The sequence below is a fragment of the Rattus norvegicus genome, chromosome 8 (genome assembly GCF_036323735.1).
Source record: "Rattus norvegicus strain BN/NHsdMcwi chromosome 8, GRCr8, whole genome shotgun sequence".
Taxonomy (NCBI): domain Eukaryota; kingdom Metazoa; phylum Chordata; class Mammalia; order Rodentia; family Muridae; genus Rattus; species Rattus norvegicus.
In genome coordinates, this window is record NC_086026.1 from 126,557,669 (window position 1) to 126,573,866 (window position 16,198).

The following is a 16,198-nucleotide window of genomic DNA, read 5'->3' on the forward strand; positions in this document are numbered from 1 at the left end:
CGGGGAACTCCTGTCATAGCCACTGCTCTCAGAGAGTTAACAGCAGCTGTCTGATGTGTCTGATGCACTACAGACCAGACCTTTCAGTTGCTTGAGTTGGTTAAAAATCCATTAGCTCCTCACCAACGCGATTCTGAGAACAGAGAGAACCAAGGGGGCTGTTGTAAGCATCCGATGAACTTGAAGTAATAAGGTTTGTAAGTTTGACTTGAACAGACGAAAATGATACCAAGCTTTCATGGAGGACAAATGAAAGTATCTACCTGTGACATCCCTGTCAGACAGAGACCCTTGCCATTGAAAACTCTGTCGTGGTGGTGCGTTCTTTCCAGGAAGCTGGGGGTTTAATAAGACTGTGCAGACACCTCACCAGCCAGTCACTGGCTGCCTGCTGACACCCCTAAGGCTCTTGATGTGGAGGCTGACAATCTGAGCTAACATCAGGGCAATGGATTCCCTCAGACACGGGGGCAGAGGCTGGCACAGTAATGTCTGTCTGCTGCCCTCTCATGCATGCCAGCCTCACTATGGTCTGATTACAAGTCAGTCCCATGGTCAGACTGGGCATTTAATTCTAGACATGGCTCTTCTGCACGGAGTGCTGCCCTTCGCTGGGACATCCAGGTCTTCCTTGAACAGAACCGGCCTTAACTCTGTGGTCACCAACCTGCCGGCCCCTCACTAGGGTTGCTTACTTGCTCCCGTTTCTCTCACTGGTGAGCTACAGACCCTTCAGCTGCTTCCTGTTCTCTCAGAATCAGGCCGCACCCCTTCCTGCAGTTCTCTCTCCTGAGAAGAGCTGATGATAAAGCAGGCTGTGCTGTGGCCTTGTATTCTCCCTCCCACTAGCTGCTGAGAGCAGGCTCCGCTCTCACTTCTTAGACCAGGAACAACCTTACATTACTGCTGGTCTTTATTAGTGCCTTCCTGCTTTGGGCCACACAGGGTAGGTCAGATTTAGCCATGGGAATGGAACTTGCTACCTGCTTCAGTGTCTATGAGTCAGAGGCCTTTGTCCTCTGGTCCTGAAGGGTCTGTCTGTCATCTCAGAGCTTAGGATGTAACAGTAGGCAGCTGCTCTCACAGCGCTGTCCCTCTTCGAGGCCTGATCATGGTTCTCCATGGTTTGAGGCTCTCTCCTAATGAAGCTCATTCTGAGGGTAGTTTCGTGTCAGCTCTTCTCTGTGAAGCCACATTCCATTTCTAACACCTCCCCGCTGGTGTGTGGCTGTTATCTTCATTAGGTGGCCCGCTATTTTTATCTTCAAGTACGGACATGCACTGTGACTGCTCATGACACCATTGAGGAATGGCATGCATTTGCCTTCCCTGTAGCACGGGGCATCTCATACAGAAGGCGCCGACTTGCCTTGATGTGCTTTCCGCACCCCAGCCTCACCCGCACAGACACTGACTCAGCAGGGAGGGGCCAGGACCCGGATGTTCCAAAGTTCCAGAGTCTGCAACGCTTAGGAGCCATGTGGAGGAATAACTGTTTCCAATGCAATAAAACAACTGACATTTTTGTCTTTTGAGAATTCTCAAACTTTATTATATGACTATATCTTTAATATTTCCTTATAGCTTAAAAGTTCCATCGAACTACAAAAACACTTTGTACATGTGTTACATTTGAGTTCTCACTGAAACTTGTTAACAGAACAGGTAGCCATTCCAATAGTCATATTTAAAGAAGGGTGAAACACTCATGTATAGCACTTGTTTACGATTAAGTTTCATAAACAACTGTAAAATAAAAGCAAACAAAAAGTTTACAAATACAAACATAAAGATTTTTTAATCCTAATTATAACTTAATGCCATTTGATACACTCCCACAGTCATGGACATTCACAAAGTAAAATTTATAACAAATACCAATTTTTATCCCTAATTCATTAAACATTTTAAGATATTTGAAAACAAAATATAAAGACTGTGACTGTTTTTATAATTAACTTTTGGGTACCACCCTAAAATTCAGATATTAGGGCTTCTATCATTTTTAAACCGTTAGTTACAGTCTCAATACATTCCCCAGCTTTAAGTCCTGTCCAGTCAGACACAATACAGTCCTCTTCATGGCAACTCTCAAATGGACTGCCTGTCGGAGCTTCCAGGCTGCACTGAGACAACTGCAAAAAGAGCCGTACAGTTGATCAAAATACAGAGGTCCTCCACACAGCTCACCACAGCTACAGCAGGTCCTCCACACAGCTCACCACAGCCTCAGCAGGTCCTCCACACACCATAACTACAGCTGCTCCTCCACACAGCTCACCACAGCTACAGCAGGTCCTCCACACAGCTCACCACAGCTACAGAAGACTGCTTCATTTTTGAGGTCAGTATTCCTCCCACACATCAGTGCACAGGGTTTTCTGTGCAGGTGGTCAGGTGATAAGTGTTGTATATAACATGAAGTCCACTAAAGACATGCACAGGTGCATGTGTGTATGTGGGAGTGTGTGTGTATGTGTGTGTATGTGTGTGTGTATGTGTGAGTGTGAGTGTTTGTGCGTATGTAAGTGTGTGCGTGTGTGTATATGTGTGTATGTATGTGTGTGCATGTGTATATGTGTTTGTGTGTGTGAGTGTGAGTGTGTGTGTATGTGTGCATATGTGTATGTGTGTATGTATGTGTGTATGTTTGTGAGTGTGCATATGTGTGTATGTGTATATGTATGTGTGTATGTTTGTGAGTGTGCGTATATGTGTATGTGTGTTTGTGTGTGAGTGTGTATATGTGTGTATATGTGTGTGAGTGTGTTTGTGTGTGTGTATATGTGTGTGTTTGTGTGTGAGTGTCTGTGTGAGTGTGTGTGTGAGTGTGTGTGTGTGCGCGTGTGTGTATATGTGTGTGAGTGTGTTTGTGTGTGTATATGTGTGTGTTTGTGTGTGAGTGTGTGTATATGTGTGTATATGTGTGTGAGTGTGTGAGTGTGTGTGAGTGTATATGTGTGCGTGTGTGTATATGTGTGTGAGTGTGTGAGTGTGTGTGTGTTTGTGTGTGAGTGTGTGAGTGTATATGTGTGCGTGTGTATATGTCTGTGTGAGTGTGTGTGTGTTTGTGTGTGAGTGTGTGCGTGTGTGCGTGTGTGCGTGTGTATATGTCTGTGTGAGTGTGTGTGTATATGTGTGTGAGTGTGTGTGTGTTTGTGTGTGAGTGTGTGAGTGTGTGTGTGTTTGTGTGTGAGTGTGTGAGTGTATATGTGTGCGTGTGTACATGTCTGTGTGAGTGTGTGTGTGTGTGTGTGAGTGTGTGTGAGTGTGTGCGTGAGTGCGTGTGTGTCTACACTGTCACACTGCCCATGTCATCTCCTCATATTTTCAGTTATATCTTGGGATACTATGATCTTCCATCTGAGTTTTCTATATTGGTTAGTTTTTTAAAATATTATATGAAATACATATTAAAATAGCTTTAGTTACATATTCTGTGGCCATTTTTAATAAGTATTTACTTTACCCACAATAGTCCTTGTTATAGCTTAGATGGGAAAGGCAGTAGTGACGCACTGTGCACACATCTACTAACATGAGTCTCAGTTTCAAGACCAACTACAGAAAGACCAGCTCATGCGATGAAAAGACAAGGATATGCATGCAGTTCCTGATATAATATGTGTCTTTTAACCCAAATAATTATTTGGCAAACATCCTTATTTGCATTCAGATTATCTATTTAAAAACGAGGTGGCTATACCAAAGTCTGATTAACTTCTCATCGTTGCCAAGTCAGACCAGCTTGTCAGCAGTGTTCACATTAGCTAAAGAAGAGCGTCCTTGGGAGGGGCTCAGGGGAGGAAGCTCATCTACCAGAGCACACAGAGAAGAGCTTTGATTGTGGGTGGGCATGTGCGCTCTCTGCCTTCATGACGAAGAAAACAGTAAATTCACAACTCTGAAAGGGGTCACATGGCATCTGCTCAGAATCAACACAGTGCAGATTGGGAACATCTCCAGTTTTAAGTAGAAGCCACATTCTTTGCAGAAACAATGAAAAGAAAGAAGAAATAAAAGAACAAATCCCAGGGGGATGTGATATTTCTTTACTTTTAAGGTGGAAATCGCTGCACTTTAATGGTTGGCTTCATGGCTGCTCTGCTCATTAACAGTGAGGAGGCCCAGGCATCCAGAGCCCTTCAGGAGCTACCAGTGAAGCCTGCAGGAGCTGCTCACCTGGTGGTGAGGTAAAATAAGTAACTCCCACACTTCCTAAATGCCTTTGAAACACAGAACAATATAAGAATCTAAAACAAAAGAAGGCCTACCTGGGGCTGTATTAAAACTATGCATGTGAGCATTAGAAATAAAAATCAAAAGTGATTTCTATTCCATCAAGCTAATAGTTCTAATGGCAAAACAGAAGCGAATCTATGGCTGTAAAAACCCCAGGATGTCACTATAAAAACCAGTCAGGCTGTATTTTTGAAAAGACAAACTGCTGGGACTGAAAAGGAAAGAAAAAAGGGGGAAAAACCAAAAACCACAAAACACAAAACACACTGCATAAAACCATGCAGTGTTGAACTGAGCACACAATGGCTAAGGAGGAGTAATGTGTGTACTTATATTTGCATTATAATTTGTATTACCGTATAGATAGCTGTATATTACACACACACACAAATACATATCACACACACACATATCACACACTCACACATCACACATGCACACATATCACACACGCACACATATCACACGCGCGCGCGCGCACACACACACACACACACACACACACACAATTTGTATATAACCCATGTCACCAGTCTACACACCCTGTTTACAAGTGCAGCCATACATGGGAAGAAGCCTGTGTACTGGAAGCATGGCGGAGAAGCACTGTAGGCTGACTCAGCCTGCAGATCAGGGCAGCTGCGCTGCTGGCACTGACTGGGAACTTTCTGGGTTTTCTAAGTCAGCAAGGGCTGATGCTTACTTCCTCTAACACATTCATTTCCAGGATGCTAGATTCTGTATGCTTTCCTTAACCTTTAACTCAGTAAGAAGGGCGTTAAAGACTCATCTTTAGCTGAGCACCAATGATTCCAGCACTCAGGAGTTACAGCCGAGACAGGCAGACTCATGTGAGGCCAGCTCCTACTGCACAGAGAGCCCACACCACCAGGGAAGGCTCTGTCTGCAGGGGAGCTAGAACAGGATGAAAGAGCCACGTCTCCATCCCGGCTAAGGGACTAAGTGAGGCTGGTCTAACTCCTCAGACAGTTCTTTGGGTAGGACATGTCCTTAGAGCAGTGGCACAGTCCTCAGCAACAGAACCTGGATGTACACTAGGTCCATGTTATTAACAAGTAATAATAAGGTAATGAAGCTCCAGTGACTGTACCGGGGACTGGCCTGGTGTGCTCTCTTGACTGGGGCGCAGTATGCATCGGAATGAATTAATGAAGCGTGTTCTGGTGAGCTCCACCTCTGCTTGGTTAACACTGGGGGGTTTTGCCTTTCAGTGGCCAAGACATGCACAAGTCTCAGTGCATCGATGGGATAGAAAAGGTCCCACCAAGCTACTCCCCTGTTCCAGGGATCTGCTACTGTGTACCTCACTTCTCTCACCTGGAAAGATTGCAAGCATGGGGGGAGTCGACTGCTATTCATCTACAACTGTCAACATCACTGGGTTAAGAAATCTCCATAGAATTAATGGCATTCGGAAAGCAGGTGTGTCAGTTTGGGCTTCTGTAGAGACAGCCCGTGAGGACTTTGGGCTAACCAACCATGAGTTCTATGACACATTCATAACACAGCTGACCTACTCAAGTCAGAATCCAGCGGTGTTACTGGGAGATAGGGAGTGGCAGGCCAGAGGGCCCCGCTGCTGGAAGCAGGTCACTGGGAGCACGCCCATGCTCCCTGCCCTGGGCCTCTCCTGTCTTCTCTCCCCTGCTTCCTGTCTCACCCGGATATGACGTGCCCTGCACCAGCACAACCTCCAAGATGAACTGGGAACTCTTGTACTCATTTCTCCTCATTTAGGTCAGGCATTGTTTCACGATGGCCAGATGAGTGAGGTCCACTTCTGCTACAGGAAGCCTGCACCTTCCTTCATCCCAACCCCAAGATCTAAACTTAGAGCTACCTCGTGCAGACACTTAGTTTTCCAGGAATATAGTTTGGTTTCTTGACAGCTTCTAGTTTATTAATATCATGATGATCAAGCTTCAGACATGGAGAAAGGTGCTGTGCCTGATTAAAGTGGACAGAGACCCTGAGGCTGGGTGGTGCCTCCGCACACTGACCTGCTCGAGCCCTGGCCCGTCCTCTCTTGCCGTGGGCTCCTGTACTTGCTGCAGCATTTTCTCCAGTTCTTTCAGCAAACCTTCTGTCTCGGAGACAACTAAGGGAAATTATGAACACAGTAATAGCTGCATCTTTAATCAATTCCATCTAATTCATAACCTTAACCACCCAGAGAGAATTCTTCTAAGTAACACAGAAATAGAAAGAATAAACTTTAATATTTTTTTAAAAAATTTATCTTTACTTAGCTTAAAACGTAAAAGATTTTGTTATAGCTTTTCCTTACCTGCTTAATTTGGGTTATCATATGGTTTTTATAGCTTTTCCTTACCTGCTTAATTTTGGTTATCATAAGGTTTTTATACAGGACCTCTGCTTGTTGCAAAACTCTATTATGAATTTCCAGGGTAAATTTTTATAATTCTTTGAAAGAATAGCTAATTTTCTTGATATGTATTTAGTATAGAATGCTTTTGAAATATAAAAAGCTCATTAAAGTCGTTGCATATTTCTTCTTAATTAGGGCTCTAGGGTACCAAGTTCAATTATGTTTGTAAAGCTCACATCACAAGCACGGAGCTATAGGCAGTTGGTGGTGGGGGAAGTTGGTTTTCTTTAAAGGGTATGTCCTCTGAGGTCCACAGTGTTCCTCTAAATGGCCCCATCGCCATGAGCGCCGAGACTAGACTACCAGATTATTTTTTTGGTGGGGGGACACAAAGTTAAGAGAGCTGAGAAGTAGGGCATGGACTTCGGAGGAGAGGGTGTGGGGGTGACGATGGTTGGAATGCTTTGTACCCACGCAGGGAGTTAAAGGCTGCTCTTCGAATGGGAAAGCACACAGCAGAGCGGCTGGGCTGAGTGCACACTTGTCCTTTCTGTGTGAGAGGGGCCTCTGCGGGTGCACACGCACTTTTGTGGGTGCCTGTGGAGGCCTGGGGTTGGTGTCAGGGTGATCTTCCCTTGTTCTGTTCCCTTATTTACTAAGAAAGGAGTCTGAGCTCCTGGACATGGCCAGTCCTTCTGGCCAGCTTGTGGCCCACTGACATTTGTCATGGTTTCTGGGGATTCTGACTTCGGTGTCACACTTACAGGGCTGGCAATTTAACTACTGAGCCAGGTCCAAGGCTCCATAGGTCCATCCATTTCTAATCCAAGTGACAACATATGTTAACTGCCCAGCATGATTTTAAAAAAAAAAACATTATCCTGATAAATGTTTTTTTGATAGCTATGAAGTAAAAAATGTGTTTACTATTTCATTTAATATGTTGAGATAAAACAAGAACCCCAACACCACCTAAGAAAGAGCCTATGATAATGACAGAATTGTATTCTGATTAACAATATGCAGTTGAATTCTCTACCTATATAAAACCAGTTTTAGTTGACACAAAGTCTTGCTGAAGCAAAGATCAGAGAAGACAGCTGCCTGGCACCAGAGACAGAAGCCTGCCCAAAGCCAGCGTAACCCGGAGGGAATGTCACACCCTTGCCTTCCACTCTGATCCCTGCAGTCTGACACAACACTTCCTCTTCTCTGCCAGGGCAGGTCACCACAAGTCATAGCACTTGGCACAGCTGGAAGGCCAAGGAACATCTAAATGTAACCAGGCAGGACAAAAGAAAGGGAATTCTAAATCCCGATAAAGCACTATTAATAGCAGTGTTGACCAAAAACCAGCAGTTGAGAAACAGAGCCCCTGTGCTTATTGCTATACCACAGGCTGTACGACAGGCAAACCAGTTTTCCTTACACACACCACGATCTGCATAAATGTGCTGACCAGCACCTCTCTGCAGAAGCACCGTCTGTCTATTCAATCAATACATGTGCACAGTGCACCCACTGTGGGCCGGGAACTCAGGGGAGTGCGCAGAGCCTAGGAAGCCTCTTACTGTGGACTCTGCACAGCCGACATTAGGGTATTTGCAAAACTTGTTTTGAAATAACACAAGAGAAGCTCAGGAGTAAGCTCTTACGTTTAAAAGCAAGACAAACAAAGCTTGCAGCTGACATGTTGGTGACCTCCCAAAGCATCTGTTTTCTTTGGTTACGGCTGAAGACAACAGAGTACTCCATTCTGGACATGGAGTACTCAGAATCACCTGGGTGATTCATTTTAAACATGGATTCACCGTGTCTACTGAATCCTCAACTTGCTAGAGGTATGAATGCTTGTACTAAAGCATATTGAATGAAATTAATGTTTACTTATTTACGTGTATGTGCGTGTGTGTGCATTTGTGTATGTGTGTGCACGTGTCTGTGTGTGTGCGTTCGTGTCTCTGTATGAGTGTGTGTGCATGTGTGTGTGTGTGTGTGTGTGTGTGTGTGTGTGTGCCACAGCATGCATGCAGAGGTCAGTAGACAACTGTGAGAAGGAGGCTCTCTCCCTCTGCCTTGGTAAAGCGGGATGTCCATTGCTGTTGGTGCACGCAGCTCGCCCAGGCTGGCTCCAGTCTCCTGTCTCCTCCTGTCTCTTGCTGGGGGCTGCAGTTACTGCTGGGTGCTGTCCAGCCTTTCCATGAGCTCTGGGGACTCAGTTCAGGGTGTCAGGTTTGAGCCACAAGTGCTCCGACCCATGGAGCCGTCTCCACTGCTTCAACTGTGGTAGATTCCTTTTCACTAGCCAAAGTTGTTAATTCACAGGCCACTGTTTGTGCTTACCTCGGGCTGACTCTCCTCTCACAATAATTTTCCTACTTTACATTCTGAGTTTATGAAAACTGACACTGAAATTTAATACCCTGTTGAAAAGATGGATTTTAAGCTATGCTATAAAAGAAAATGGCAAGCAAGCATCTTTATACTTCTAACACTGGGCTAAAGCACAATCAGGTTACGATGAGGTATGTCATTGCCAAGTTCACTGTAATCTCTGTTTGCAAGCACTCTGGAAAAGTGTCTGCACTGCCTTTTGATCAAAGGGTAGACAGAATAATGGAGGGCTTCAGCACTTGGCCAGGACTCTGAACAACTTGACTGATGTTGATTTCTGCTTCCAGAGCCACAGGAAGCTTGCTTTTCTATAAGCATTCCTGTATTGTAAACAGAAATTCAAAAAATAATTCTTAAGAAATGGCAGTTACTGTAATCTGCAGACTCCATTATCAGAATTGGTCAATGACATCCTCCAAAGCTGGAGACAGAAGAGATGCCTTTGCTGATTGTACAACCAATCGTCGCCTATCTGATGACTATCCTTAGTTTCCTGACTTGATTCAACTCACTGTTGAGAGTAGAAAGGGAGAGGGAAGAAGGAAAATATGGGAGAGAGTAGGGAGAGGGAGGGGAGGAGGAGAGAGAGAGGAGAGAGGGAGGGAGAGGGAGGGGAGATGGAGGGGAGGAGGGACATTCTATCCCAAACAGTAAATCTGAGGCAGGAAAGTAAGAATCTATCATGTGAGTATGAGACGAATTGTGGCCAAGAACTTGGACACAGGTCCCTTCCTTCACAGAGCAGGGCTGACCTCACCCTTATTGGAGCCACAGCAACACTTTTGTCCTGTTGCCTGCATTTGTCCTTTGCAAGGTGACTTCTCTTTCCTTTGCTTGGCATTCATATTTCTAAAGCAAAGTCACAACAAAACACCTAAGTGGCCAAAGCCTATTGAATCTGAAGACAATATAAAGATTGTATGTCCGTGACTAAGGTGCTAGCTGTTAAATTATCTCTCTCTACACTCATAAACCCTACAAGGCTGGCTCCTTCAGGTTACGACCACGCCATGAATGATCCTCCTTGTCCTTTAGTTCTTCAAGTCAAGTAACACAACACATGTCACTCACCATGAAGCTTAATCTACAGAGAAGAAAGGTTGTCTAGAGAGCAGCAGGAAGTAGCCTTAGAGGCCAATGATGCACCTGCTGGAGAAGAAAAAAGGAGACTCTCGCCCTGAACTACAGAAGCCACTGGGCATCAGTAGATAGCCCTCACAGGAGCCTTGTGCCCTACTCTCCCTTCTCTAACAAAGCTCTGTGTATATCCAGCTTCTCAAAGTGGGTGCTTTGATGCTGGCATGCCCTTCATAAGCAAGGATTGCCCCTGAATTAATGACTTCTTTTCCTCACCAGCTCTCTGTTCTGAAGAATTGGCTTTCAAGCAGCAAGCACTAGAACGGAGGCCCACAATGCTGTGAGGAAATTGGATGTGGATGCTTGGACGCCATCTCTGCATGTATGGAAAAGCCATCAAGCATACTCGGTAAAGACATCACCCACACTCCTGCCGTGCTCTATCAGTAAGCTCAGTAAAGGCCTTGGTTCCCTGTGGTAAATCACATGCTGTGTTGTTAAGGCCTTTGGAGGGAGAGTAGCACTGCTCACCTCACCCGTCCACTAGCCCCAAGGAAGGGACTTTAACAGTAGGGATGGATCCACAGAAACACTAAGAGAAATGCCAAAGTTTGAAAAGTGTTTTGCAGTTCTTCAATGCTGTTGGGTGTTTATTTTTATTTATCTGCTTTCATTATCATTTTTATTTTTTCTTTGATGATCCTGTACAATGGGTTTGATGAAATTCACTGCCCCCCCCTTCCAGATCTATCTCACCTTTCTATCCACACGGCCTGACCATCTCTCTTGTTTTCTTGATCAGCTGACACCTGTACCCTCTGGTATGTGTGGTCATCACTGCAGGGTGATGTCTACTGGCCATGGCTACATCTGTAAGGGACACCAACTCTCTCCCAGCAGCTACTACTTGTGAGGAGCTCCTCAGCCAGCAGTCTGATGTAGTGCCCTCCTTCCATCTCCATTCTGGAGTTCTGTCTGTCATAGCCTCACTTGTCTTGTGCAAGATGTCTCAAATTGCTGTGAACTCTTAAGAGTAAACTGCCCTGCTTTGTCCAGAAAAGTTTCCTTGTAGTCACCCAGCACCTCTGGTTCTTATTTTTCTGTCTTCCACCATGATCCCTGAGCCATGCATGGATGTGTGCAGTACGCCTGTGTGTATGATTTAGGGCTTCGCATTCCACAGTCCCTTAAGGTTCCTTTGCAATAGATGATGATTATTTAGTTTTTACACAGGATCACTCATGCATCCTTGGCTTGCCTGAGATACCACACCAGGCTTCTCTGGTGCTGAGCACGAGATCCTAGGCTTTGTGCTTGCTAGGTGAGCGCTCTGCCAATGGAGCCCTACCCACAGTCCCAAGGAGTGTTGAGGATGAAAAGGAACCACTGCTTCCTGATGTTTCCTCTGGGAGAGAACTCCATGGAGTGGTTTAGTGACTCCTACTCTTTAATTGTCAATGACGAGATAGAATAAAGTGGATTATTGAGTGTTTTCACATCTTTACAGGGAAGTCATACCTAATAGTGTTAACCTTCCATACTTAATAAGGTCATGGGCCTTAAGGAGTACCTACTATTACTATTACTATAAATATTACCACTTTCTCCAACCAATATAATTCCTAACTGCATTCTAAAACTTATCCTTATATCCAAAGGTAAGTGTATATCTCACTCGTCACCAAAAAAAGCTGCTTCTTTTACAACAGACTGAGTCTTATCCTCAAAGTGATGTCCTCCAAGACCCAGGTGGAGTGTCTAGGTGGTCATGACTGGGGTGAAGCCTTCTGGAGCAGGAGTCCTGGCTTCCCTAGCTATGCTCCCCGCAGCTAGAGTGAAATGTTACTCATAGTGCTGGTGGTGCATTGAAAATAACTAGGCTCTCTTGGAGGCCATCTGGTTAACTGCCAATGGGCTATCTGGCTGTTCAGTTCCCACTTGGGAAGGTTTCTGACAACTGTTCCTTGGATTAATTTTCTCATCATTGTGACAAAATACCTAGCAAAAACAATATATGGAGAAACTATTTTTTTCAAGACTCAGAGGGTTTCCACCTCTGTTTGCTTGACCTAGTGCTTGGGTGTGCGGCAGAGCAGAGCAGAGCAGCGTGCTTCAAGGCCGAGCAGGGATCAGAGTGGGGCTAGGACTTGGAAGCTAACGTAACCCTCAAAGGCATGCCTATGGCTCTATTTCCTCCAGAGGTGCCTTCCCCAGAAAGCCTCCAATGTCTGAAACATTAGCCTCTGGGGTCATTCTGCATTCAGTCCACAACACTGCTCAAGTGATGGAATAGCTTATTATCAAAAGTCTAAGTTACTCAGAGGACTTAAGAAAACTTCTTATTAATGAGTGTGTGTGTGTGTGTGTGTGTGTGTGTGTGTGTGTGTATGTAAGGATTTACCATGAAATCACCGTTCTCTACAGGGTCTGTTGAAAGTTCTTCTTACACTGCTTAACTATTCTTGTGTACCTGACAAATGGTCCTAGGAAGGGCTGGGTTCCTCTAAGCCTTCTTCAGTTCATAACCCAATTTGCCTCCAAAATTAAAGTTGGCTGTCGCATTTTCTATACATTCACATGTATAGTGCACATACTGCTTTGACCTATCCTGTTACAGTTCCCACTGTCAATCCTTCATTCAATCTGTGTTTGGGCTGCTTGGTGCAGGCTGCAGATGATGCTGGGGACTTGGAATGGAAGGTCTTAATGTGACGAGATATGTGTAGATATCTTCAGCATCACTGAGGTGAAATCTTCTGGGAAGTGTTTTCTGAGAGCACAAAGAAACTGCTCCAGTGATAGCCAAGGTTGTACCTTGTACTGCAGCTGGACTTGGTAATGTATAAGAGTCTCCTAGATGGTACCGGTTTTGAAGGCATGAAGGGGTCATGGAGAGCAGCTGAGGCTTGGTGCTGTGAAAGGCCATGGAAGGCCATTGGTGAAGGTGCAGCCTCAGTTGCAGTTGATGGCCTAGGACTGAAGGGGTCATGCAAAGGAGCTGAGCCTTGGCACCATGAAGAGAGCATATGAGAGTCTATTGTTGAACCTCTGTTGCAGTGGAAGACCCCAGTGTATTGAAGATGCCAGTACCATGGGATGATCCCCAAGAATAGCAGCAGCAGTGGAGTAGATCAACTTGAGCTTAGAGGGCTACAGAGGACAGAGCTGGAGAAGTGAAGCCAGCCCTCTGGAGGAGCCCAGAAGATCATGTGTGGATCTCACACATTGAAACAAGAAAATGTAACATTGAAGTTGCTTTGGAAACCCCAAAATGTTTGAGATGCCAGAGCCATGGGCTATCTACTGAGGAAAGCTGCTAACAGGGATTGGAACCAGCCGAGGAAAAGAAGTTTGTTGCAGTCAACAAAGATAAAAAAGATGCTGGAGATCTGAAGACCGCTTTGACATCAGACATGGAGATGCAGAGTTTGAAGTTTGCCCAGCTGGTTTCCTGTCTTGCTTTGGAGATTACAGTTAAGTAATTGTATGACTTTCAGAAGAGATTTTGAACCCTGGGCTTTTAACACTGTTGAGACTGCTATAAACTATGGGGACTTTGGAAGTTGGACTAAATGTATTTTGCATTATGCTACGTTTAGGTATCGTCCCTGGGGCTGGGGATTTGGCTCAGTGGTAGAGCGCTTGCCTAGGAAGCGCAAGGCCCTGGGTTCGGTCCCCAGCTCCGGGGGGGAAAAAAAAGAAACAAAGACATTTTAGGTATCGTCCCCATTGACTCATATGTTTGAAAAAGCCTATGGGGGCCACGGAGTAGAATGTGATGATTTGTAAATGTTCAGCCCAGTGAGTGGCACTACTAGAAGGTGTTGCCCTATTGGAATAGATGTGTCACTGTGGGTGTGGGCTTTAAGATCCTCATCCTAGCTACCTGGAAGCCAGTATTCTGCCTTCACATGAAGATGTAGAACTCTCAGCTCCTCCTGCACCAGGCCTGCCTGGATGCTGCCATGCTCCCCCCTTGATGATAATGAACTGAACCTCTGAACCTGTCAGCCAGCCCCAATGAAATGTTGTCCTTATAAGAGTTGCCTTGGTCATGGTGTCACAGCAGTAAAACCCTAGACAGAGCCTTTTGGAAGGTTGGCTAGCCCTTCTCTGTGTATCCATTTAGGGACACACAGACCTTTGCCTCACTATTGGAGCATAGGAATGAAAGTCAAAAGGAAGAAGTAGCCAAGAACAGACGTTAGGACTATGAAAGCTACAGCAGACTCTGCTCTTGGCAGTTCCTTGGCTATACTGTCATGGACTCTAATCCTCTAGAACCATAAACCAAATGAAACATTTTTACCTTGGTCATGGTACTTTATGACATCAATGGAAAAATAATGAAGACAATTACCAGTGGCAATTAATTCAGCCTAGGCCATAGACTACTTTTGGTTCCATTTTCCCTCTTTCTTTGGATTCCAATGGGTTTGGGATGGAAAGGTCTGGGTTGAAGCACAGTAGATAGCATTTTCTTCTGCAGTTGTCAGTACTTCATTTTAAAACACTAAATATGTGGCAATTTCAGAGACATTCTAATTAACACAGAAACTCAAAGAAAACTGAAGACCTCCCATTTGACACAAAATGACCCATTAACCTTTAAAACACACACACACACACACACACACACACACACACACACACACACACACACTAGCTTTGATTTCCTTAAAAACAAACAACTACAGTTTTCATTCTTTTCCCATGCAGATATATTGACCTCAGCTTCTCTCTCTCTCCTCCTGCCAGTCCTTCCACACACCTCACCTCTCCCCTACCCCTATCCCCACCCCACCCCCATCTCCTCCTAGAAGAGACCAGGCCTCCCAGAAACGTCAATCAAACATGACACAGCAAGACAAAGTAATACCAGGCCAACCTCACCTCAAAGCTGAGCGAGGGAACCCAACAGGAGAAAAGGGTCCTAAGATCAGACAAAAGAGTTAGAGACACCCCCACTGCCTCTGTCAGGAGTACCACAAAAGCAGCAAGCCACAACCATATATATATATATGTATATATATATATGTATATATATATATGCAAAGGACATGCAGCACACCCTTGTAGGCTCTGTGACTGCTACTTCAGTCTCTGTGAGCCTCCCTGAGCTCCACTTAGAACAACTACATTTTTTGAAATTATATCCAGGCAAAGAAACTAAAACCATGACAGCTTCACATACCCATGTTTTCCTTTGACAGGGCTTCATCGGAACAAAAAATGTCAACAGAGTACTTTAAAGCAGCATCCCTAAAAAAGATTTTGATAGATTTAGTTTCAAAAGAGAAACCCCCACATACAGACATGCATTACACATTATGTCCATACATACAAATGCATACATCTCACAGGGAACAAGTATGACCTGTGCTCTCAGTAGCTCCCAAGCACAGAGAGGCTAGTCCAACAAGCACTCACACTGACAGTCTTCATATAATTATCTTCCAAAAGCATGCATTAAATAAGCATTTCTTCATTGTGTAAGAAGCTGAGGTGCTGAGACTAGAGAGGCGATGAGAAGTCCAGCAGCACAAATAAATTGGTGGCATGACAGAGCCTGTTCTGTCAGATACCACAGCCGTGCTTCCCAGTCACACTGCACTCTGACAAGAAAATGTCTGTGCCAATGCACTGCTGCCATCAGGAGGTCCCAGGAGTCAGTTCTGCAAGCCATAAGCTTTGCCTTTTAAATGGAGGTAACTGTAAAATGCTGTCCACTCTGTGTAATGGGATCACTGTGGTGTGTAACTAGGGCAACCGAAGCCTGTTTTTAAGAATGAGTTATCTAGGGGGTGGAGATAGCCTTGCACAGGCCTGACAACCTGAGCTCACTACCAAGACCCTCTAAGGTGGGAGGGGAGAGTCAATTCCTGAGACTTGTCCTCTTCCCTCCACACACGTACATGGATACATGCCCCACACACTTCTAACATACAAAACAAAACAAAGTAAAATAAATACATAAGTAATTTAAAAACGAGCTTTATTCCACAGAGGCACAGCAGCCTTCATTTGTGAGTGGGAATCCTCGTACAGCCCTGGTCGCACACAGGAAAGTGCATGCTGTGCCCAGCTCAGTGCAAAGCACTGGGTCGCATTACCAGTGTCCTGCTGTTTATTATG

At 45.0% G+C, this 16,198-nt stretch overlaps 1 protein-coding gene across 23 annotated transcripts in view; it reads right to left on the minus strand.

Moving 5' to 3' along the window:
• Zcwpw2 (zinc finger CW-type and PWWP domain containing 2) overlaps positions 1 to 16,198 on the minus strand; it is a 144,416-nt gene that overhangs the window by 50,814 nt on the left and 77,404 nt on the right. For 6 of the 23 annotated variants that reach the window (XR_010054512.1, XR_005488686.2, XR_010054511.1 and 3 more), the window contains 3 exons: positions 15,258 to 15,325; positions 14,957 to 14,996; positions 6,264 to 6,361 (listed from right to left, as the gene is read on the minus strand). The exons of 1 other annotated variant lie outside the window; for it this stretch is intronic. Coding sequence is in view for 11 of the 22 variants with exons in the window: in XM_039082848.2 (XP_038938776.1) it covers positions 1,974 to 2,135; positions 6,264 to 6,361; positions 15,258 to 15,325 (328 nt within the window). In the remaining 11 variants the exon portion in view is untranslated. Of the gene's footprint in view, positions 1 to 1,521; positions 2,136 to 6,263; positions 6,362 to 14,423; positions 14,577 to 14,956; positions 14,997 to 15,257; positions 15,326 to 16,198 lie in introns of those variants that run through there. 16 more of the 23 variants (XM_063266479.1, XM_039082849.2, XM_063266478.1 and 13 more) reach the window with 10 other exon arrangements.